Source organism: Mizuhopecten yessoensis, unplaced genomic scaffold (assembly GCF_002113885.1).
Source record: "Mizuhopecten yessoensis strain PY_sf001 unplaced genomic scaffold, ASM211388v2 scaffold716319, whole genome shotgun sequence".
Taxonomy (NCBI): Eukaryota; Metazoa; Mollusca; class Bivalvia; order Pectinida; family Pectinidae; genus Mizuhopecten; species Mizuhopecten yessoensis.
This window is the reverse complement of record NW_018480057.1, coordinates 790390-817281: the sequence shown is the minus strand read 5'-3', so window position 1 is coordinate 817281 and position 26892 is coordinate 790390. Positions and strand designations below refer to the sequence as shown.

The window sequence follows — 26892 nt, the reverse complement described above, 5'->3', positions numbered from 1 at the left end:
AATTCGACGCCTCAACGCCTTTCCAAAGTTGCGGCTACGACCAATCAGGAATCGACCAATCTGGAATCAGCCAAGCAAGACAAGACGAGCAGGCCCAATGACAGTATCATGAGTATGTTTCAGGGGTTGAAAATATTGCAAACTTAAAAAATATTCTTCTTCGAAAGTGTCAGGCCGAATTTCAAATAATTTTGTTGAAATGTTCCTTGGGTGACCCTCTATCAGATTCCTACAAGCCAAGTTGATTGGTCGAAAAACATGGCCGCCAGGGGGCGGGGCTGTTTAGAAATTTTATTTTTGCCAAATGGCCGTGGAGCGATACTCACGGGCCCTCTTGGCCCTCCTGTTTCATGTATATAATTCTTTGCAGTTCGTCCGCACACATATTCTAGTCAATTTGCCATGTACATATTTGATTATATTGCATTTTTGTCTATTTTGGCAATTATTTGTTTTATTTTGTTCCCCATGTGTTTATGTTTTGATTTGATTGACTCTTTTCCACGCTAACATACCTTGGTGTAGTTTTAGCCTTGTTTTTGCGATGTATATATATACCGTTTTACCTCTATTAAGGGCGCCCCCCCCCCCCCCCCCCCAAAAAAGTAATAATCAAGAAATAAAAACACCTTTTTAATTCCAATCCAAGAAAACACATGATATCATATAGTGAATTATTAAGTAAAAAGAGCTATAACTCGGTAAATGACTGAGCGACTTGTATCTGGTTTTCCCAGACCGCCTCACACACACACACATATATATATATATATCATAAAAGCTACCTTCCCGGCTTTCGACTGCATATGAAGAGACGAAATTTTGTTGATCTTCGTTTATTATGTAGTTCCCAGTCTGTTTGCGGAGCTCGAAAACGCGTCCGAAAAGCCAAATCACATCTGAGGCCATCCTTAATGAATCTTATTTGCTGTCCAACCTACCTTCTAAAAATGGTCCTGCCGCAAAAGTTTTTATCATGATTTTGGAAAGTGTTTGTTTGTTGTATTTTTTGTTAGCTTGTCAATAAGCCACATCTGTGTTTAAAATTATAGTCAAACTCTCCCTTAACATCACAGTTTCTTTATGAGCTGGCTGGCTCATATCTGTATTTCTACCACTGAATTAAATGCAATTTAGTGTGGGTTATACAGTGCAAAATAGACAATATAGCTCTACCTACCTACTCACCTTCAAAATTGTGAGTCTGGGGACAGCAAACAAACAATATTCTAAGGATGGCCTCACTTAAATCACGAACAATTTCGTTGTATTCCAAATGCAGTGTGGATGTGTGTGCTGCCGAGGCATGTTTATCCCTTTTTAGGATTATCGAATTAACACTTATCACGACAAAGATTCAGGATGAGAAAATTTACAGTTGTCGGGTAGTCGAAAGCCGGGAGGGTCGTTTTAAAGAAACAAGTTACAGATATTAGGGCTATATTAATAATTATTTTACACAAACAAATTGATGATATAATGCATTCATTAACTTATCTTTTAGCGCAGATTTTTCTATGTTCCATGTAGCGATATGCTGGATTTTAATGTTTTATGTTCTATGAAGTGACATGCTGGATTTTAATTTCCTATGTTCTATGTAGTGATATGGTGGATTTTAATGTTTTATGTCCTATGTAGTGACATGATGGATTTTAATGTCCTATGTTCTATGTAGTGACATGGTGGATTTTAATGTCTTATGTCCTATGTAGTGACATGCTGGATTTTAATTTCCTATGTTCTATGTAGTGACATGGTGGATTTTAATGCTTTATGTCCTACGTAGTGACATGGTGGATTTTAATGTCCTATGTTCTATGTAGTGACATGGTGGATTTTATTTTCCTATGTTATATGTAGTGACATGATGGATTTTAATTTTCTATGTTCTATGTAGTGACATGGTGGATTTTAATGCTTTATGTTCTACGTAGTGACATGGTTGATTTTAATGTCCTATGTCCTACGTAGTGACGTGGTGGATTTTAATGTCCTATGTTCTACGTAGTGACATTGTGGATTTTAATATCCTATGTCCTTCGTAGTGACATGGTGGATTTTAATGTCCTATGTTCTATGTAGTGACATGATGGATTTTAATGTCCTATGTTCTACGTAGTGACATGGTGGATTTTAATGTCCTATGTCCTATGTAGTGACATGGTGGATTTTAATTTCCTATGTTCTATGTAGCGACATGATGGATTTTAGTTTCCTATGTTCTATGTAGTGACATGGTGGATTTTAATGTCCTATGTCCTACGTAGTGACATGGTGGATTCTAATTTCCTATGTTCTTTGTAGTGACATGGTGGATTTTGATTTCCTATGTTCTATGTAGTGACATGGTGGATTTTAATTTCCTATCTTCTATGTAGTGACACGGTGGATTTTAATGTGTTTTGTTCTACGTAGTGACATGGTGGATTTTAATGTCCTATGACCTACGTAGTGACATGGTGGATTTTAATGTCCTATGTAGTGACATGGTGGATTTTAATGTCTTATGTTACCGGTTTTTATTTTGTGTTTTATGTTGTTTGAAAAATATTCACAAATAAAGAAGACCGATTTTTTGGATAATATGAAGTGACAAAAAAAACCCAGAAATTATGTTCAAATTTGTCACGTATATTTCTTCAAAAGCAAGACACTATACATGGTTGTTGTGGTTTTTAGCAATTTTTAATCCTTCCAAATAAATCGCTGGAGAAATGGTGAACATTTCTCAAAAATGATATGGTTGACAGTATCTTTAATATTGCTAGCATTTATGTATTAAGAAAATGAATAGCGTATACACATTCTACGTTTTATATTGCATCATACTCTATTATCTGTCTTTTTGCATAATAAAAATACAAAAACAATGTATAGAAATGTACACTGTCACCCTGGCACAATCGATATTCATTGATAATTTGTAGATATGGCATTATATATGATGTCGGTATATATGTAGATGTTGCTGTTAAATTTGAAACCAACACTACGTAAGACATTGACACTGAAAATATATAGTGCTTCGTTAAATGTACCATATGAGAGAATATATTAATAGTTGTTCCATTCAAATCATTACATTTTTGTACAAGATAAACTACTTATATTGACATTAGTACATAATATTATCTCATCATAGACATACGTTTCCGTTTGTTACCCTATCACAGACACAGACTGCAGTTTAATACCCTCGATTTATTTGCACATCACATCCTCTTGTGTCGTTTTGAAAGAGAGAGAGAGTTTCGTGTGTCTGAGCAGAAAACAATATGCAGGTTCAGCAGCAAATATGCAAATAGCACCCTAGAATTGAGATACGAAGAAGCGGTCGGGATCAGATGTCTCCTGGTCGTTCACTGGTTCCGGTTCCGGTTCCTCCTGCACTGTTTCAGGTCGAGGCCGTTCTTGCAGTCCACCAGTTCTTATTCCATTACCTTCCGAACCAGGAGGATTGAATGTATAGCCGTTCTTCTTGAGAGCTCTGATTTCGGGATGTTCATAAGGACCGCTGCCTGACACTCGTCTTTGGTAAGCTTTGTTTACAAACGCCTGATTTTCGTAAGCTGCAATAGATATTGATATATGGAAAGTAAAGGTTTTCATTCCATTACAGACATATGCATTATACGGATATAAAAAATACAAAACGTTTAATGGTATCAGGAATTCCTTTGATGTTAAATGTCAATGGATAGAGTATATCACACGAGGAGGTAATACAGAATGATTCATACATAATGTGTTGATATCGAGACAAAACTTCACTGTACCTATGTGATATCGATTGTTAACATTTTAATTTCTAGTTCATAGTTTTAATGACATGAACTTATGAACTTTAGTTGGTTAAACATTCAACCACAATTACAATGAGATTGGGTGTATCAGATAGTTAGGAACATCAAAGCATTCCTAAAAACTACGAAAAAGTAATTCTTGATTTCTTAACCGTACTTTCGAATTTGTTTAAAATTAAACTGTCTTAATTAGGATAACGATAGGCAGAAGCGTAACAAATTTGAATACAGAAAATAACCATGCATTTGATGATAGGAAATGATAGATACAATCGAATAAGTTCAAACGAAATAACTCGATGTAAACAATACCTCTAGGCCCTTCAGTTGTGTATGATGAAGTATGATGGGGGGGGGGGGGGGGGGGGGGGGGGGAGGGGGTTATTGAATCTAATCCACACCAGAATTTTCATTGGGGAATGTGGTGAAACACGAAAATACTGACAATGTAATACATCCTTTATGATTATAGGTTAGTTTCGTTGTTCTATAAATTCGCAAATTCTACACGAGAGCAAATATCTCTAGGTTTTGTATTACTTTAACCACTCGAAACCCCAAATTCAACACTGCGTGAATGTGTGTAAATGTTCACGAAAACGCTTTATAACACTGCAAACAAATCAAAGTTTGTCATCAAGTGCGTCATAGATATATACCAAAATACAGAGCTAGTTCATTGTCAAATGAACGTATGTCTGCATTGAAGGTGAGGGTACAGCATGAACGTGTATAAGTCACTTTAAATTGTGTAATCTGTTATCAGTAGAATGAGACAGACATACCGGTTTACTACGTGTAACCTAGAAGACAAGGTATACGTTAAACAACCTAGTTACTGCTTTAAACATTAGTACAATACAGCAATACAGAGATCCTAGGAAAATGACTACTTCTCAAAAGTTTTCTGGTGATTGTCAGTTTCTAAAATATTCTTTACTTTTTAAGTTAATTTCGACGTCATAATCAAGTAAGGTGTCAACACAACAATGTTACATTTCCGTTCAATGACTGCTATACAAATACAATTTCAGATGGTTTGGAATCTGATGGCAAACGATGAGTGGACTGCTGAGAAGCCGAATACATTCTTGGTATTATTTATAAATCTTTTGGTTTGTTTGTGTTTTACGTCCTATTAACAGCTATGGTCATTTAAGGACGTACATGATTTTGATGGTGGAGGAAAGCCAGAGTTCCCGGAGAAAAACCATCAACCAACGGCAAGTACCTGGCGATTGCCCCACGTTGGTCTCGATCCCGTGACCCAGTGGTGGAAGGCTAGTGGTAGCTGAATGTCGGACGCCTTAACCACTTTGCCACCGCTAAATCAACTACTTCTCTACATATTAAATGTCCAACTAATGTCACTGCAAAACAGGCTCGGTTACGAAAATATTGATTAAACTGGGCAAAAATCATATTTGTTCAAACAACCTTCTATTATGAGATCACTCCTAGCGATAATCGGAAAACCTTCCAGATTATCACTAGAAAATGGGCAGATTTCCGATTGATTTATCTTGAAACCTCGAACTATTTCTTCCAATATCTATAATTTTAAGTAGCCTATGTCCCATTTTAGGTTCATGTCTCATCCATAAGAGAAATATTTGTTAATTGTTTACGTTGAGTTAGATAACGGTGAATGGTGTGATAAAAGGAAATCGCAAGACGGTAAGATTTGTTTGTACAAGATTCCTAGCTTTCCACTAATGCGTTACTCACCAGCAATATCGGGCAAAGAATAGAAGTTTATGATATAAATCAAAGGAAAGGTACGATGGTGTCTTATGAAGGAAGAATATACGATAGGGTCAGGATTTTTGGTTCTTCTTGGATGGTAATACACAAATCCCAATCGGCATGCATATCTCAAACTACGTGTCCACATAATGTGCTAAATATTTGTACAACATTTAGAATTGGAAATGAAACATTGCGTGACCCTTTTCCAAGAGAAATACGTGTGCAAAACATTTTCTATAACCAATGCGCACATTTACTTACTAAAGACTTCCAGATCTGACTCTAGTGTCTTATCATTGTGGTTATCAAATCCGAAATCTAGATTTGAAAATAAAAATATGTAAGCATAATTTGATTTCATTCTTTTAAGGAATGATGTGTTGTTTTCAACATTCATGAGGTCATAACATCATTGGCTATATTGACATATTCCATGAATCGCGTAAGTTGAGTACAAATATACACTACATTGAATTTAACGATCAGGAAAGTATTTACACTATTTTGACTATATTCATAGCTAATGTTTATGGCTTTAGGACATTCTCGGTTCTTTCGTACTGTTAAACTAGTTGTAACAAGATTGTGTTGTTCTGCTTATAACTAAAACGGATCATCATTTATAATCTCCTACAAAGCCATGCTTCAATCGTGTTAACATCCGCCCACCACACTTCAACTTCGCATCGTTTCTAACCAAAAAAAACCATGACATTCTAGCATTTAACATTATGTGCTTGTAGTTGATTGAAATGTATGCAACTTAAAGGTAAATTATAGATGAATAGTAAGCATTCCTTGCATGTACCTTGATATATTAACTGATTCACCCCTGAAGACACAATTGAACTTTTCCAATTCAAAGGTTGGACTAGTTTATTATACAATTGCAAGGGTGAATGAGTTAATGAACCTTGCATCAGATCAGAGTGTTGATAAAAACCAAAGTCAGAAATGAAAAAGCACCAATAACACAGTGTCGTGTGAATTTTAACCATCAACCATCATGAAATAATAGGTCCCTAATATCTAAACACTTAACATGTCATGTCTGCTGACAGGGATAGTGGATACTTTAGTAAGTTTTCACTGATAACAGGATGACTCGTCCACCAACAATAGTTCACAGAGGCGCTAGCATATGGGCAGGGATAAACGACCGACTGTTGACAGCCCCCTTTTGACGAGTCAATGCACTGTAACGTGTCACGTATTTGGATTATATCAAAAACGTTTACATGTTTTTTTACAACATTTTACCAAGTTGTAGCGGGAAAATATTATGTGTTTCCTTTTTACAATTATGAACGTGTTAGAACGAGGATAGTACGTTGTTAATTCTGTTAAAATGACGACGAGCGCAGCCATTATAGATACTCCTTATTAACATAACAACCACTGATAGGCATGTCTCCTACTCAGCTACAATATTCCGTCTTTGCGTATTGCAGAGTTATCTTCTCTTGTAGCAGGTATTGATTGTTACGTCACTTGTTTGTGAGAGTAACGTCATCAATTTTTGAGAAAACGACGTAATTTTTTCTCACACAAACCAATGACGTAACAATCAATACCTGCTCCCAAGAGAACATAACTCTGCAATACGCAAAGACGGAATACCTGCCCCTTGCAGTTTTTCCTAATAACAAAATGGATCCTACAAAGATTGTATTATTCTTAAACATCTATTCCACTGATTGTATTTGCTTATTATTGCATGTTCTTTTCAGAGCAACACTTTCTGCATACATTTTCATCCGTTTGACATTTAGTGCCAATGATGAATTCTTAACTCATTCACTCCTGAAATATCATAATGAATTATTCCAACCTTTGAATTGGAGGAGATAAAATGTGTCCTCTGAGGTGAATGAGTTAATAAACGAAATGGTGATACGTTTGTAGAAAAAAAATATTAACTATTTCAGGCTTCTTCCGTCGACTTTATATTTGGGAATTTCTCTCAGGACTTTATCACGTTGTCATTGGTAATAGCCATGTATTTCATACTATGTCATTATTTCCGAAAGTGCTTACACATCTTATCATAATAATGAGTTATTTTTGAAATCAACGACAATTTCAATTTGTACAGTGTATATATTTATCTAAGCTTTTTTATTGCTTCAATATACAAAAGTAGATTTACACATTTCACGGAATGCCACTGTTTATATATTAAAACTTGTCTCCATGTTAATGATATGAACTTTGATCAGAAGTTTCATTTGTAGCCAGTAGCCAGTAAAATTATCTCCTACTACAGATTGAACGGTAATGATGTGGTATGAGTTTACTGTAACTAACTGCCTACTTTGTGTTGGATACACACAACTTGAAATCATCTTGAAACCCCTGTATGATGAATGTAGTTTCCTGATTGCTCTACTTTATTCCGTCTTTGCGTATTGCAGAGTTATCTTCTCTTGTGAGTAGGTATTGATTGTTACGTCATTGATTTGTGTGAGAAAATTACGTCGTTTTCTCAAAAATCGATGACGTTACTCTCACAAACAAATGACGTAGCAATCAATCCCTGCTCACAAGAGCAGATAACTCTGCAATACGAAAAGACGGGATTGGTACCAATGATTTGTTTGATTCACTATATTCTACATATATACATTGTATATATGCAATAATACCACATACTGAATACTGGTGCCTATTGGTGTATACATTGTACTGACCACCCTATTGATCCACTAGTTATTAGGTAATATATATCCCCTTGTACTTACATTGCACGACACTTTTGGGGGTTTTCTGCATGACCTGCATGATGTGCTCCACATGCCCGTGGCCGTACGCCTCCGCTGGGTAGGCAGGCTCGCCGTGCTTCGGTATGTCTAGTCCTGTAAATATCGACACAAATCTTAGTGCTGAATACTTGTTGGTAATCATATAAAATAAACGACTGAAATTGTAATGTAAAAATAGAATGGGAACATTATATTCACTTTATATTATAGCTATAAAATATATTGTGAACGTGTAAATATGTATTGTAAAACTTAGGAATGACTTGATGAATAATTTTTCTATCAAAGCGAAATTGTTCAACTTTTCTATCAAACTTAAGATGACAGTCGTTACCTTTCCTTATTAAGCGTTAATATACCAATTTCTACCGCTTATGGAGTTGGGTTACATGTTAAAGTTAATTCATTACTACATAGCCTGTTTAGATAGCAGTATTTTCTGTATAAATGCGTCCTTTGCGTTTTTACATTAGGAAAAAACAAATATATCGGTTTCAGATACCCCTACCGACCTTAGTGTTTACTCCGACACTATTGATTTTTTTCTAACACGGTCTCACTCCATACAGTATTGAAATAACTTATCCACTAGATGCAAACAAATCGATTGACAAACAAACAAGGCAACTCTGTACTCTTTTTACTTAATTGGCAGGTATCAAGCCAAATATAAATCTCATATTGCTATTTTTTTAAAAACTCGACCGACCTATCCAATATTTAGTCACGTTATCTGAAACATACATATTTTGTTTCTGGTCATTGTCCTTGTGTTTTGAATCTGCGGTGTAATTTATTCTAATTTACATATTGTCTCTTTTATCTGTATAAGACACTTTGAATGTTGACAATTGTATAAATATCACCGATAGGTATATTTTTTTAAATTGAGATGTATTTTCCTCTTTGGGTTTATTTGAAAGATGTAGTCAATACGTCCTCTATCAAACGAAGGTACGCATCACTGAAAACATGATGCAAGGGGAGTAACTGCCATAGTATAGATAGACGAACTGATTTTAAACAACATGCGCTAAGGATAAAGGACCTTCCGTGTTTGACAGCAATTATTCCATCCCACTGTAATTTGTTTATCTTTGAGGTAATGGGTACCAACAACTTTATTTGTTTATATTTAAGGTAATGACTAACAACAAGTTTATTTGTTTATATTTAAGGTAATGAGTACCAACAAGTTTATTTGTTATTCTGAAAGGGAATGAGTACCAACAAGTTTATTTGTTATTCTTTAAGGTAATGAGTACCAACAAGTTTATTTGTTATTCTTTATGATAATGGGTACCAACAAGTTTATTTGTTTATCTTTCAGGTAATGAGCACCTACAAGATTATTTGTTTATCATTGAGGTTATGAGTACCAACAACTTTATTTGTTTATATTTAAGGTAATGAGTTCCAATAAGTTTATTTGTTATTCTTTGAGGTAAAGTGTACAACAATTTTAGTTGTTTATCTTTGAGGTTATGAGTACAATCAAGTTTATGTGTTTATCTTTGAGGTATTGAAAACCAACAAGTTTATTTGTTTATCTTTAAGGTAATGACTGACAACAAGTATATTTGTTTATATTTAAGGTAATGACTAACAACAAGTTTATTTGTTTATATTTAAGGTAATGAGTTCCAACAAGTTTATTTGTTATTCTTTGAGGTAAAGTGTACAACAAGTTTAGTTGTTTATCTTTGAGGTTATGAGTACCAACAAGTTTATTTGTTATTCTTTGAGGTAAAGTGTACAACAAGTTTAGTTGTTTATCTTTGAGGTTATGAGTACCAACAAGTTTATTTGCTATTCTTTAATGTAATTAGAACCAACAAGTTTATTTGTTCTTCTTTAAGGTAATGAGTACCAACAAGTGTATTTGTTATTCTTTAAGGAAATGAGTACCAAAAAGTTTATTGGTTATTCTTTAAGGTAATGAGTACCAACACATTTATTTGTTTATATTTATGATAATGGGTACCAACAAGTTTATTTGTTTATCTTTAAGGTAATGAGTACCAACAAGTGTATTTGTTTATCTTTAAGGTAATGAGTACCAACAAGTGTATTTGTTAGTCTTTAAGGAAATGAGTACCAAAAAGTTTATTGGTTATTCCTTAAGGTAATGAGTACCAACACATCTATTTGTTTATATTTATGATAATGGGTACCAACAAGTTTATTTGTTTACCTTTCAGGTAATGAGCACCTACAAGATTATTTGTTTATCATTGAGGTTATGAGTACCAACAACTGTATTTGTTTATCTTCAAGGTAATGAGTACCAACAAGTTTATTTGTTTATCTTTAAGGTAATGAGTAACAACAAGTGTATTTGTTATTCTTTAAGGTAATTAGCACCAACAAGGTTATTTGTTATTCTTTAAGGTAATTAGCACCAACAAGTTTATTTGTTATTCTGAAAGGGAATGAGTATCAACAAGTTTATTTGTTATTCTTTGAGGTAAAGTGTACAAACAAGTTTATTTGTTTATCTTTAAGGTAATGAGTACCAACAAGTGTATTTGTTTTTCTTTAAGGAAATGAGTACCAAAAAGTTTATCGGTTATTCTTTAAGGTAATGAGTACCATCACATTTATTTGTTTATCTTTATGATAATGGGTAGCAAAAAGTTTATTTGTTTATCTTTCAGGTAATGAGCACCTACAAGATTATTTGTTTATCATTGAGGTTATGAGTACCAACAACTTTATTTGTTTATATTTAAGGTAATGAGTAACAACAAGTGTATTTGTTTATCTTTAAGGTAATGAGTACCAACAAGTGTATTTGTTTTTCTTTAAGGAAATGAGTACCAAAAAGTTTATTGGTTATTCCTTAAGGTAATGAGTACCAACACATCTATTTGTTTATATTTATGATAATGGGTACCAACAAGTTTATTTGTTTATCTTTAAGGTAATGACTAACAACAAGTATATTTTTTATATTTAAGGTAATGACTAACAACAAGTATATTTGTTATTCTTTAAGGTAATGAGTTCCAACAAGTTTATTTGTTTATTTTTGAGGTTATGAGTACCAACAACTGTATTTGTTTATCTTCAAGGTAATGAGTACCAACAACTATATTTGTTTATCTTCGAGGTAATGAGTACCAACAAGTTTATTTGTTATTCTTTGAGGTAAAGAGTACCAACAAGTTTATTTGTTATTCTTTAAGGTAATGACTAACAACAAGTATATTTGTTTATATTTAAGGTAATGACTAACAACAAGTTATTTGTTTATATTTAAGGTAATGAGTAACAACAAGTTTATTTGTTTATATTTAAGGTAATGAGTAACAACAAGTTTATTTGTTATTCTTTGAGGTAAAGTGTACAATAAGTTTAGTTGTTTATCTTTGATGTTATGAGTACCAACAAGTTTATTTGTTATTCTTTGAGGTAATAAGTACCAACAAGTGTATTTGTTTATCTTTAAGGTAATTAGGACCAACAAGTGTATTTGTTATTCTTTAAGGTAATTAGTACCAACAAGTTTATTTGTTATTCTTTAAGGTAATGAGTACCAACAAGTGTATTTGTTATTCTTTAAGGAAATAAGTACCAAAAAGTTTATTTGTTATTCTTTAAGGTAATGAGTTCCAACACATTTATTTGTTTATATTTATGATAATGGGTACCAACAAGTTTATTTGTTGATCTTTCAGGTAATGAGCACCTACAAGATTATTTGTTTATCATTGAGGTTATGAGTACCAACAACTTTATTTGTTTATATTTAAGGTAATGAGTAACAACAAGTGTATTTGTTTATCTTTAAGGTAATTAGGACCAACAAGAGTATTTGTTATTCTTTAAGGTAATTAGCACCAACAAGTTTATTTGTTATTCTTTAAGGTAATGAGTAACAACACATTTATTTGTTTATCTTTATGATAATGGGTAGCAACAAGTTTATTTGTTTATCTTTCAGGTAATGAGCACCTACAAGTTTATTTGTTTATCTTTGAGGTTATGAGTACCATCAAGTTTATGTGCTTATCTTTGAGGTAATGAAAACCAACAAGTTTATTTGTTTATCTTTAAGGTAATGACTAACAACAAGTATATTTTATATATTTAAGGTAATGACTAACAACAAGTATATTTGTTATTCTTTAAGGTTATGAGTTCCAACAAGTTTATTTGTTTATCTTTGAGGTTATGAGTACCAACAACTGTATTTGTTTATCTTCAAGGTAATGAGTACCAACAACTATATTTGTTTATCTTTTAGGTAATGAGTACCAACAAGTTTATTTGTTATTCTTTGAGGTAAAGAGTATCAACAAGTGTATTTGTTTATCTTTAAGGTAATGAGTACCAACAACTGTATTTGTTTATCTTCAAGGTAATGAGTACCAACAACTATATTTGTTTATCTTTTAGGTAATGAGTCCCAACAAGTTTATTTGTTATTCTTTGAGGTAAAGAGTACCAACAAGTATATTTGTTTATCTTTAAGGTAATGAGTACCAACAAGTTTATTTGTTTATCTTTAAGGTAATTATATAATGAGTACCAACAAGTTCATTTGTTTCTCGTTAATGAAATGAATACCAACACATGTATTTGTTTCTCTTTATGGTAATAAGTACCAACAAGTTTATTTGTTATTCTTTAATGTAATTAGCACCAACAAGTTTATTTGTTATTCTTTAAGGTAATGAGTACCAACAAGTTTATTTGTTTATCTTTCAGGTAATAAGCACCTACAAGTTTATTTGTTTATCTTTGAGGTTATGAGTACCAGCAAGTTTTTGTGTTTATCTTTGAGGTAATGAAAACCAACAAGTTTATTTGTTTATCTTTAAGGTTATGAGTACCAACAACTGTATTTGTTTATCTTTAAGGTAAAGAGTACCAACAAGTTTATTTGTTATTCTTTAAGGTAATGAGTACCAACAAGTTTATTTATTATTCTTTAAGGTAATGAGTACCAACACGTGTATTTGTTTATATTTCAAGGTAATGAGTACCAACAAGTGCATTATTACCGCTGTCACTTCTGTGAAATATTTGTTGAAGTCCTTTTTAAAAGGAATCTTCTATAACCGTCCTGAAAGGACTGAGAGTTTCTTACTGTACACGTAACAATTAATGAACTTTTGATAGAAAGCTGATGGTATAAGCAAAACCGCTACTTGATACAATCATGATAGTGTATTTGCATGATATCAAAGTTCGTACATTTTTAGGCTGACACCTCAAGTCCTAATGCTTATTTTTTTCATAAATGTTGAGACAGATATATACTTCTATCCAATTCAAAGTATCACCTTTCGTGTAGAATATCGATTGGTGTGGGCCGGACTGCTTTTCAATGCTGTTTGCAATTATAGATATCACATCTATGATCTTCAGCTTAAAGCATGTACAAGCAAGGCCTTTTTTTAACAAACTTTTTATAGAAAGCTAGGCTAACTAGCTAACACGATAAGCTACATGTGAATATATTTACTCTTAATCTTTGTTGGAGGCTTTTAATTTATTTTACTCGTGGGATTTTGGTTTAGTCAAAGGTTTTTATTTGAAAGTTATCACTTTGGGTTTTAAAATTGTTTCATATTTGTTAGCAAGGATTGTCGGAAGTTTGCAAGTCTGGATTTTAAAAATACGTGATTATATAATTAACAGGGTCTATTTGAAAATAAATTACTCTTTAAGTCTTAAAATAATTTAAAATCGCCGGTGGATCTCCGTGTGGCTCTTTGCCTAATGTTGTCCAAAATCGTGAAGAGCTGGGCGTTACTTTCGGAAAATTCTCACAGACGATGTTCTGCGTTGCTATGTATCGTTCGAATTTTTTTCTAAAACAAACGCGATATCCTAACGTAAGAGTGTCCAATAGCAAAAGTTACACTGCTAACTGCCGACTACATCTACGCTTCTCAGCGATCTCATTAAATAGGATAAAATAGGATGATTGATGGACGCAGGCATATACTGCCTTTAAGTCTATATCAGTAATATTACAATTAGCATACAAAGTATGTGTTTCTTCAGCTAACGAAATTATGTCCAGCCAACTGATAATGTTTTAGTTCAAAATTATGCCAATAATTGTCCAGTCCAATTTCAAATTCCCTGATTGTGGTTGCTTGTACGATGTCCAAAGGAAGGACTATTCCAAACTTCAACAGACCGAAGACCGAAGGAGTATTTGCGGATGTCAAGTTTGCAATACTTTTTCTTTCACTTCCCTGAATGCCCTCTTGTTTGCCGTGAAGTGTCTTTATCGACGATTCCTGTGGTAACTGCACTATCGTGGAGTTGTTTAATATTCTGTAGACATTAATCATGTCACCTCTCAGTCTTCGATATGCAAGTGTTGGAATGCCACATTTTTAAGTTGGTCAGTGTAGGATAAGTCGTTCTATCCTGTTATTAAAGTATTCCTCATAAGAGGAAAAGTAGTCAAGTGTTTGCGGAAATTCATTAACTCATAAAAAATATAAAAAAAACACGTTATCCATCCAACATCAGGATTTAATGGAAAACATGTCAGATGTCAGATTTGTTTCTGTTATGGGTAAAAGTTAAACTGGTCAGCAACTCAATATTGGAAAAGAAGGATCCTTTCGATTTTGGAGAATCATGTAATCCCAATAGTGTCCTTAAACTCGACACTAATCAAATAACAAGTTCTCATGAATTTTACAGAACCACACTTCAGCTTTTAGCAGAAAGGAGCAATCATGTATTTTGTTTTTAAACTAATTTCTCATTTCAATAACTTCAGTTCGGAGTTACCTATCCGTATGTTAGAGTTACCTACCCTTTTCCTCTATTTCACGGGGAACACGTAGTAAACCGAAACACTTGAGAGTACCAAACAGCAGGAAAAAGAAGAACGCCGTCCAGCCGATAATCACTCCGAGACCGCACAGCTGCCATACCAGTTTCTGTTTACAAAAGGTACGGTATCACAGTTATCTTCGTTTATTTCACATTTTTGTATCATAAAAAATGATAATGAAACGAATAAAAATCACAACAATTGTATTGCTGCCCCCTAGACCTCCATCGATCTTCATTTTCCTGTTCAACAAAGTGAATAATTCCATTTGCAATCAGTTAATTGGTGATTTGAATCTGTATTGTTTCATCTAGGCCAACAACAGTGATTTACAATTCACAATAACCTGTTTCATAATCATTGTTAAATATATTCAGTTTATCATAGTAAAACGTTGACGTTATATGATATTTGTACACAACGCAAATCGTGACATTGCTCCATATATAGAATGAGACCTAGAGTAAACTTACATAGCCAGACCGTTGGTCCCAATTCAACAAGATTCCGTCCTCTCTGTCAAGAAACGCAATACCAATGACGCCCCATGAACCTCCACCGAAATGAACTGCAATGACAGAAATATACATTGTAAGTGTCATTTGTCAACCCGTGCAGACACTGACGGACTACGCAGACCACGTGTCCACTCAACTCACTCTATAACCATTTTCATGTTTCAATAAATTGTGGTATCCAAAACGCTATTTATTCATACATATTGCACAATTCTATGTAAGCTTGCCCCACACTATCGATGGAGAATTTTTTAGCCTGGGGTATCCTAATCTGTTTACTACGACCGAAAGGTTAGTAAACGTATATGCTTTCAATGAAGAATTACATTGCATAACGTCACCTCTTAGCAATGATCATTTCAGATTATTCCACCTGCTCAATTTTTCTGTCGCCACCATAATATAAAATCTCATATGGTGAAATGCTTTTCTTGGCAGCATGAGAAAAGTATGTCGGATACAGAGATGACATGTGAACATTGATATTAAATCACAAAGGTGATATGACCTACCAGCAACAGCATCAAGGGGATCATCTATCTTTAGTTTTTTCATCAGCCAGGACCAAAGTGTGTATGAGCCTGAGGCGAAAACTCCTAATATGCAAGCTCCCCACGGGTACATCCGGTTACAACCTGCGCATGCAGATACCTGTAAAACAAGAGATGATCAACTACCGCTTACTAAGAACATAGGTTATATGGTTTTAGATACAAAGGGAATGGAAATAAAACAAACAAAACATCTGCCGCTTTGTATTGCCATAATAATGCTTTACCACCTTGACACAAAGTTATTCTCCGATTTTTCGAGACTAAACCGCTTTAATTGAAACTAACGTCTTTTGATAACCTTCTGCATTAATATCCTGATACTTTAGATAGCATACTATTTAAAACAAATAAGAACACATATTTTAAAACTTCTTTTCATTTGTGGTTTATTATTATTTACAGATGTATGGCGCAGTGTAATAACGTTTAGGTATGCTTTAACTATTAACAAATGTTATATGTGCAGTGCCATGTGTGTGTCTTTGGTTCATCTTTCATACAATCAAGAAAAAAAAATAAAGAAAAAATAACTGGAGTTTTAGAAATATGAAGTTCAAAAGTTGGTAAATTAGCGCCTTGCGATAACAAGAACTATTTATAATTATGTATGTTCACAAAAAAGCTCATGTGAAACAAATCACGATTAAGGGAAATTTTCCATACCTGTTCCCCTCTTAATGATGATCTATCGTACCGATTACTGATCACTATGAAGTAACTAAACGACTATCTTAACAATTCCTTACAAATCCGTCTGCCCCGTGATGGTAGTTATTTATCATAGACCGGCAAAAGGTTTGTTAGTGCTAACACTTACCATGCCCGTAAACGCTCCGTCGATGGTGATTTACATTGACTACGCTAAGCGTCCTGTTGATGGTGACTTACCATTCCTACAAACGCCGCATAGTTGATGACACTTACCCTGCCCGTAAGCGCCCCGTTAATGTTGACTAGTTACAGATGTCAGCGGGTTGTTGGCATTGTTTTACCCTTCCTTCAAACGCCTCTGTGATGATGATACTTACCATGTACATAGGTGCCCCGTTAAAGTTGACTAGCTACAGTTGACAGCAGGTTGTTGGCATTGTCTTGCCATTCCTACAAACGCCACCTTGATGATGATACTTACCATGTCCATAGGTGCCCCGTTAATGTTGACTAGCTACAGTTGACAGCAGGTTGTTGGCATTATTTTACCCTTCCTTCAAACACCTCTGTGATGATGATACTTACCATGTCCATAGGTGCCCCGCTAATGTTGACTAGTCACAGATGTCAGCAGGTTGTTGGCATTGTTTTACCCTTCCTACAAACGCCTCTGTGATGATGACCCTAACCCTGCCTGTAAGCGCCCCGTTAAGTTTGATTAGTTACAGATGTCAGCAGGTTGTTGGCATTGTTTTACCCTTCCTACAAACACCTCTGTGATGATGACACTTACCCTGCCCTACGCGCTCTGTTAATATTGACTAGTTACTGATGTCAGTAGGTTGTTGGCACTGTCTTGCCATTCCTACAAGCACCTCTTTGATGATGACACTTACCATGCCCGTAAGCGCTCCGTTGATAGTGACTAGAAGACTCCAGCTGTTACCCATACCGGGAATACGGTTGATAAGTAGGGAACCAAAAGCGGCAAACGATGCAGATATAATTGTGTTCACGATGGACAGAGCAACAGCCTCGCCGTCACCTGCATTACTGATAGCCAGCTGCGATCCTCCGTTAAACGCCAGGAAGCCAAAAAACAGGATGAAACCACCAAGAGCAGCAATCTGTTAGATAACAGAATAAGCATCAAACGAAATATATGTTGCAACACAAGTTTTATTTACATTGCTTGAGTATGTACTAGACCGATTTTGATCTATTGATAGACTGTCATCGATTGGTTGCGTATCTATGGGTTTAAGATGAAACAGACAACGCCATTCCCGATTAACAGAATATTAACTCAGAATAGACTTTTCGATTTAAAGGAAAGTCGACTTAATGTCTCTTAAATTTCACATCATTATCCAGCATAATTATTATTTTGAGTGACTGTTCATTCTGCATCTGCTTAGCGTACTTACGGGTACCGAGTGTCCCCGGAGTTGTGCCACCTGTCCCTCGTGGAATCGTCCAATACGAGGTCCAAGAAGGGCGGCACCGACAAAGGCGGCTACGCCTCCAAGCACGTGTACAATACCACTTCCAGCAAAATCCTGAAGTTATTACAAACAAACTGTTCTTAAAGATGCAAATTGATGAAAACAAATTATGAGTCAAGAAATGTATTTTTGTATGTCAAGGCAGGCCTGTGAGGAGAACTTTATAACAAATACATTGAATACGTCGCTGACAATTTTAATTTGATTCATATGGCAAACAAACAGTCTGTCTTATTTATATAATATGATTCCTGTTCAAATGACTGCATTGTTCAATAAACAATAAAATATTATGCTGGTTCTGTACGTCTTTGCTTCGTATTCTAATGGGTTTTTTTTACCTACACAATTTACGTAAGTCAATCCTTTCAAATAAAAGCTGAAAACGAGTTGTGTTGAGTAACATATTCAAAATGGCGCGCAGCCTTGTTGTAAATACGTGTATGGCGTCATAAGAATAAGTCTCAAAAGATCAGCTTTTACCTTACTGGTTTATTCAATGGATTCACGTTAAATACCATATATACTGTACGAGTAAGTCAGAATACTGCGAGGCACGAGTGAAAATATCGGTTCATTCTTCCACACATGTGAAATATATATAATAGTCAACGGAAACTGTTAACTACCCGCAATAATATTGACTCGTTAAATCCAATGACATGTTTATGACTTGTCATATTAAAGTAAAAACATATCAGTAGTAAGTCCCGTATTAGGTACTTACCTGATAAGCAACCAAACCAATATTTTCATACTCATATCCTTCGGAGAGCCAGCCTCCTCCCCAGGCCCAATGTGTTACCACGGGGTAGATAAAACCTGAGATTGTGACAACGTAACATTTATATAATACACATATATTTCTAACGTATTAAATAGATAAAAAGAAATATTCATTTATCAAATTATCTCAAAGAAGCAATTTTCGTTCATGGAACTGTTTGTATACCAGCTATTCAAATGTTTCGCGGCCTAGATTTCATTACTTGCAGTGTACTGTAAGCGATCAAATCAAGATCGACATTATTCTTGAAAAGAGGCTTTGCATAAGTAAAATAGTATAGAAAGTTACGCATCATCAAAATACACAAGAACAAATTCCGAACTCAACGTCGATAAGAACAGATACGAGCAGACACCACACCAAAACGATCAGAAGGGCATACACAAATCCAAAGGAGGTATAATTTAACTCCAATACAACAGACGTCATGAATGCTTTTGTACAATTACATGAATGTGTATGCAGACGTGTTGTGGCGATTATAAAATCTTGCTATATATTGACAAAGTTTAATATCCTTCGCTTAAATATTGCAACATGGACAAACATGGTAAGAAACAAAGCCCGCATTGAGTGTGCATTTATTAAATTGTCCTTGGTTCCATGTATGTAAAGAACATACTCAATTTATGTCAGATTGTCATTACTCAGTAGGATAGGCTTTGATACTGACTGCATGGAGAGGAATACCGTATCAACAAGGTGATATGTGTATATTACATATAGATTAACCAAAAAAAACCAAGGAAATATAATAAAATTTAAATAAACAACAAGGAATCTCTTCTTCTTTAAGTGTTGTTCTATCAAGATGTTTGACTTCTGTTTTTAGCATGCAGCCATTCTTATGAAACAGTTCTACACCTCTGCAAACGACTGCATTGAGATCTGCATCGTTCCGGAGATAACTAAACGTCGTTAGTGCATTAGCTATCTTTACCTGTAATACAGAAACTGTAGGCAAAGTAGGCTACGAATTCACATCGCTCAGCCATCGCACCGGATACAATTGTGGCAGCGGTGGCAGCGAATGTGTACTGAAAGAAGAACTCGGCATACTTTGAATCCGGTAGGTTAGACGACGCAAAGTACGTTGCTCCTATAAACTTATTAGCCACTCCACCGTCGCCATAGGCGAAGGCAAAACCGAAAACCCAGTACGCCGCACCCGAGACAACTGTAATGATAAAAACACTTATAATGAGGTCATAGTTGCAAGTTTAGATGGCAAATCATTTGCCTACAATGATATGTGTTACAGGTTTTGAGAAATGAAACACATGATACTTTGTGTAATTTGTGTATTATGTCGTTAGATATAATTACCTAAATATGACAGAATAGCAATAAAAAGCGGACGCAGAAAAAAAACTATAAAAAAGTCTACATTGGACAGAATCTATTCACGAGCATACATCGGTATTTTTTTAAGGTATGAAGCAACGAATTACAATGGCCAAAGTCCAGAAATAATAGAGGTTAAGTAAGATGTATGAAAAAGGGGGTGAGAGAACGAAAAAAGAACGGTTTACTTGACCATTTCAAAAATATATAAAAGATATCAAATTGCAGGAGAATCCATACTTGTGAGAATGTAATTATTAGGGGTTCCAATATGATTTCAAATTACGTGTTTCCTACACAAAGTAGGCATTTAGTTTCAGTATATTTCATAGTAAAGCATTATTATTCTGCTTTTCGTTATGAAAGTAGCCAGTGAAATATTTTAAGTAAGGGGGTTTCAAATGATACAATCGTATGATGTTTAATTTATAATAGCTTGAAATAAAACTACGGAATTACAGATATTTGTGTTAGTAACTGCCAGACATATTACTGTTGACTCATACTAGCCACTAATGGAACAGTGATGGAATTAACAGTGCACACACTTATGAGGGAAAGTCTGGAAACATACAGTATTACTATGATCAAAATAAATAACAATAAAAGTCTGGTATCGTGGTTGTTCGATCAAATACTATTTGAAAAAATAAATTGCAGCGTTCTTTACGTTACACACGATATTTCACTTTATTGTCTTATAAACTTAAATTGATACAATTAAAACCCGACTTTCACCTTCAGCAAACAGAAATTTCCAGATACATTGTCTATCATATTAACATGTTTCTTGAAAGAAGTTTTTTCTATTTCGTTTTACAATTTTATTCAGCTAACATTTGTATCATGCTTTGGGCAATCATGAACAGGATGTATAAACGGAAAAACCTTCAGTAATAGTGCATTAGAATATCACTCTACCTATAAAGGATAGACATACAATTTATATGTCTGTTTCTCCTTTATCGCAAAATCTTGATTTTTGTATAAGCATTAAAATCTGATGGTCCCTTAGGTTAGGAGGCTCTATAAGGAAAACTTACGGTTTTATTTGTCAAAATGTGAATAACAGAAAGAAAAAATATTTCCAAAACATATTCCCCTTGTAAACTATTTGAAGCCCCCTCCCACCCCAACAAATAATGGGAATTGTTAAAACACTTGACGATAAAGCTAATGTTATAATATAATAACAACCAAGGTTCGTAAGGTGAAAATGGCATTACAGAGGTTTTCTCATAACTAAAGACGTACAATAATCAAATGAAGAGTAAGGGAGCACCTATCTATCTCTTTTTCAACTTGAATATGTATGCTTAATTAAGAGAGTATTAATGTAAAGGACCGTAGCTGATGTATTCCATCCTCAGACGGTTCCTCGTGTATATGATTTGTCTGGAATTAATAAATAAATAAAAAAAAAAATCTTTATCAAGTCAACACAGAAAGCGAATCAAAGTTAATATTAACCACACCATATATGGTCATTCCGGACCCGTTGAACCCATGCATAATACTTCACGTCACAGGGATGAAAGTTCATGTCTGATAAAGATTATCTCACGGGTGACATTGTTATTATAGAGGCTGTTTAAAGTGTCAATGTTTTACGTAGTTTTCTCCAAATCGAACTCATCAATAAATTACTTTAAGCCTGTAACAAAGCCTTGTATGATGCAGTGACACCTGCAAAGAAGAAACCTTTGAGCATAGCGATAATGCATGTTATGTACTTACACGAGTCCATGACATTCTTAATCAAAATGTTTGTTGTATTCTTGCTTCTCACGGCACCAGCTTCAAGAAATGCGAATCCACATTGCATAACTGTAAAGAAACGGAACACATTGCTATAGCGTCAGCACACAAACATGTTTAAGTATCGAATTCGCATCAACGTCACATACAGCAAGAACGGTTTTGTTACTTTTAAAATGGACAAAACAATCAGCAACCTGTGACATAAAAACTACAGAAAACCCTAAAACTACTTCACCTATCAATGATATATGTCTAAGTGAACAAATCTTCATGAAGGTCATCAAGTATATATGTCCCAGTGAACAAGTCTTTATGAAGGTCACCAAGTGCATATAGCCCAGGGAACAAGCTTGTATGCAGGTCACCAAAAATATATGTCTCAATGAAAATGTCTTCATGCAGGTCACAAAGTATATATGTCCCAGTGAACAAGTCTTCATAAAGGTCAACAGGTATATATGTCTCAATGAGCAAGATTTCATAAAGGTCACTAAGCATATATGTATCAATGAACAAGATTTCACAAAGGTCATCAAGTATATATGTCTCAATGAACAAGATTTCATAAAGGTCACCACCTATATATGTCTCAATGAACAAGATTTCATTAAGGTCACCAAGTATATATGTCTCGATGAACAAGATTTCATAAAGGTCATCACCTATAAATGTCTCAATTAACAAGATTTCATAAAGGTCACCACGCATATATGTCTCAATGAACAAGATTTCATAAAGGTCACCAAGTATATATGGTCCAGTGAACAAATTTTATGAAGTTCAACAAGTATCTACGCCATAGTTTCTACCAAACTTCAATAAACACGGCAGAAATCGTATCATGCTCGTAACAGTCAAATTTCCTCAGGGTACATTATGGTGTTTTGGCCGTAATTACTCGGTTATTCAATCTCCAAATGTTTGCTAGACGGGGAACAAACCTAATACACTTTTAAGAATTTTCCTATCCAGTCGACTTTATCGAGTAGTTTTCCGGTGTTCCAAAAGCAACCAAAATTCACTGTTGTTGGTCCCGATACCTCAAGAGAGTATTTACTATTCCAATGAATGTTTGCGGTGTCTTAACAATGTCAAACAAGTGCATTAAAAACACATTCAACCTTTCAAAATGGCAACGTGTTTTGGTCGAGCTCATTGAGGAAAATAGTCATAACTACTTAGTTAAGATGCTGTAATCACCAAGAACCAGGTTTTAATTTTCAAGAACGGAATTGAACATTTAATCAAATCGCTTTAACTAAAATAAAGGGGTTGAAAATAGAAATTTAAATCTTCTGTAAAAGAAATAACGATACTGAGAGGAGAGGTTGTAGTACGGGTGGGTGGGCTATGACAAAAAATATCGATAAGGATTATCACACTCTCTGGTAACCTACTGATGACATTCGACGTCTGTTTTTGTATTCTGTTTCACACGAAACATCACATACGACGAACCAAATACAAATTAGCTGACAAGGCCTATATTTACAAATATATTCCTCTTTCAACAATTATTTGAATATTTTCCTCTCCTGGGCAATAAAAAGTCATTAAAACAAATATTCAGTTAATGCCACAACCTTACGAAGTAAACCCACCGCTCTGTAGCTTATATTTGAGGCTTTATGAGCTGATTACATCAGAGAAATCACCACCTTGTCCTGTTATCAGATAGGTCTATACTGGTGGTATACTTATTTGCATGTGCTTAGTATTAGACACAACGCGCACGCTCGCAGAGCGTGTCATTATACCGTGACCAATCACCGTCAGTGATGCGTGCCTAAGTAGCGATGAAAGTCGTGCTATTTTTGTAACCAATACATTTTGGGTGATATGAAGCCGTGCTACTTTTCATACTTTTTATTGATCCATAGGAAGGTCCGTGTTACCAGCGTATATCTCTCGCTTTGATTTATATCTAAAACGTTTTATTTCATATATTTACATTTTGTGCAATATACCTTAAGGGAAAGCTACACAGTATATGGTAAATAACTTGAAAAATAGGAAAGGTAAAGAGGACTACATCGATACCACAACAGCATTATCAGAGATTCCCATAAAACGCAGTCAAACAAACCGAAAACATAAATAGGACTAGAACCACAACAAAGCCCCTTTTCATGGACTAATTAAGAAGTTCGCCAGCCAAACCGAAATGACCTTGCACTGTAACTGCGAATTACTCAGAATTACTCCCTACAGTCACGGGTATGTTTGTTTTTAATGGCAATGTATGGACTCAATGGGGAAACGCGAGCCAACAGATGTTTCTGAGCTTCTAATCAAAATAGTCATGTAAGGCTTGAATTTGGTCAGAAGAAGCATTTCCACTATCCTACTTTCTGTCTACTGATAAAACAAGTTACCCTCTTACCCGTCTATTTAAATCTACTGACCTGTTCGTAAATAGATGTTGGGCAGGTTTTACTGTTACTTTACCTCAAAGACACTGTGTTCCATATACCTAAGTTATTGTTTTCATCTAAATCTTTATAGCTATTCTTACAAGCAGAATTGGTACATCAAATACTACTTTCTTGATAATTCAGGATATATTCACTCTATTACCGAAGTAGCATACTTATCGGTTTTATTTGAAACACAAAGTTTAAGACATATCATTGCGTCAAGCTTAATGCAATGCAAGATATTATGACGAATTATGAATTACTGCTTTCTGGTGTTTCATTGCGGATAGCTATATTCTTCCATCGCTTCGTTTTATTCCTATACATTCAAGAAATAACAAGATAATAGAATATTCTACAATGAGATCATACTGGCGACCCTAAAACTTTCCCATATTCTTATCAACCCACATCTCTCGAATATAAAATTAAAAAATACTGTTAACATTAACTCAATAAAGAGACACTTTAACTAGGTCTAATGACAAATAGGGTTTGATATACACTCCGGGATGTGCGATTTTTCATTCAAATTACAAGAATTTGACATATTTAAAACATGATACAGCGCCTTCGCTACGTGTCGTCGAGAGTATAAAGGAAACCGCCAATAAGTACGTGTCCTAAACAGTGTTACCTCTCTACACACTCCAACTCTTCACCGATTGTCATGAAACTTCACAAACATGTTCAGACACAGCACCTCTTGTACGAGTTGAGTTTCAAATTATGTGGTTAAAAAATAGGTCACTGTTACTAAAAATTGAATTTGATTGAATTTTTGATTTCATCGCTTTACCGACTTATTACATTTCCAAAAGCAACAAAGTTCCACACACTTCTTTACAAACATTACCTCTTGTACGAGTTTGCGTTTTTGACCTTCTGCGGTCATAAACTAGATGACTGTTACTATAAAAAGAGTTGGATGGAAATTGCTCTACAGACTTCATTGCTTATCCAATTGTCACAAAACCTCACACAGATGTTCACAAACATCGTCTGTCGGACGAGATTGCATTTCACGAGGGTGTTTGTATCCTCTACAGCGCCTGTTTGTTATGGATGTGAAAGATAAATAGAATATCAAATGTGTTGCCACTGTTACAAATTTGTATTGAATGAGCTGCAAATCGTATGATTAATTCCACATAGAATCGTACGGACTATGATTTACATTCCATGAACAATTTTATTGCACAGGTTTTCCCGAAATATTTCCTTTAATTTTAAATGTTGTGAATCACCAAAACATGTGTAAGTGATGCAATACATTTTTGTGGTAGAAAACGTGCCTCATTCGTGTTGTTTTTTTCTTTTTAGTAGGACAGGGTCATGTGTAACGCGGATGACATGTGATCTGAGCGAAGGTATTGATCACGACGGCGCGTCGAGACTAGACCCCATTGATAACGGAAGCGTCAAATTATCGTGCACGCCTGTTACATGCACAGAGATAATAGATAGGATACCGATTTTTATACCTTATCATCAATTATCCTTCCCCGCCTGCAGCTAAACAAATGAAATCATATGTATTAAAACGTCGCTAGAACGTACACAATAGTCTTATTCAAACCACAGATAGAAATATTTTTTTTATATATTTACATATATATATATACACCATTTTACAGATAAAATTGCACTTTCTAATACAAGGAAGCCGGTGTATGACTTTGTGTAGATATACATGTAGTACTGACGGGGAAGAGATTGAGAGTGTGCATTTATTTGAGTGTTTTTCTTGTTTAGTTAGAGTTTGATAATATTATTTCCGAGTTCGGTCTGAACTGGTCTAACCTCTCTGACTACCCAATCATTAATGCACAAACTGTGCACTATCATTTTTATCAGTTTTGTTTATCATCAATAGTACCGAATATTGAACAAGAGATGATTAAAAATCACCTACTTCTTGGCTGTTAATGCATACTTCCTTGTCAAATTAGCATTTATACTTTTTCTAGTAATCTCAAATGACCCTCAAAGACAGGTCAATTTTGTAATCCACAATTTTGCAGTGTGGACATCATTGCAAAATATTATACACTAAAAAAGCCTCCCCTCCCCTCCTCTATGTATACTAACAGGCCAGAACGTCTGTATAAAATGCCGATATTTTACATGGGAGTTCCCGTCCGTTGAGGCGTTCTCTGCATTATCAATAGTAAAATTGCCCTACATAATGCTCATCATACAAACCGAACAAAATATTAGGAATACG

At 34.7% G+C, this 26892-nt stretch overlaps 1 protein-coding gene across 3 annotated transcripts in view; it reads right to left on the bottom strand.

The window, feature by feature from the left end:
• Positions 1 to 632: 632 nt before the first annotated feature.
• Positions 633 to 26892, bottom strand: part of LOC110443002 (putative ammonium transporter 1) — a 53260-nt gene continuing 27000 nt past the window's right edge. For all 3 annotated transcript variants that reach the window (XM_021486937.1, XM_021486938.1, XM_021486936.1), the window contains exons 2-11: positions 22225 to 22314; positions 20084 to 20320; positions 19084 to 19178; positions 18279 to 18410; positions 17748 to 17978; positions 16159 to 16297; positions 15602 to 15696; positions 15108 to 15234; positions 8297 to 8410; positions 633 to 3572 (exon numbers count right to left, since the gene is read on the bottom strand). In XM_021486937.1, the coding sequence (XP_021342612.1) occupies positions 3313 to 3572; positions 8297 to 8410; positions 15108 to 15234; positions 15602 to 15696; positions 16159 to 16297; positions 17748 to 17978; positions 18279 to 18410; positions 19084 to 19178; positions 20084 to 20320; positions 22225 to 22314 (1520 nt within the window). In that variant the 3' untranslated portion in view covers positions 633 to 3312. The remainder of the gene's footprint in view (positions 3573 to 8296; positions 8411 to 15107; positions 15235 to 15601; positions 15697 to 16158; positions 16298 to 17747; positions 17979 to 18278; positions 18411 to 19083; positions 19179 to 20083; positions 20321 to 22224; positions 22315 to 26892) is intronic.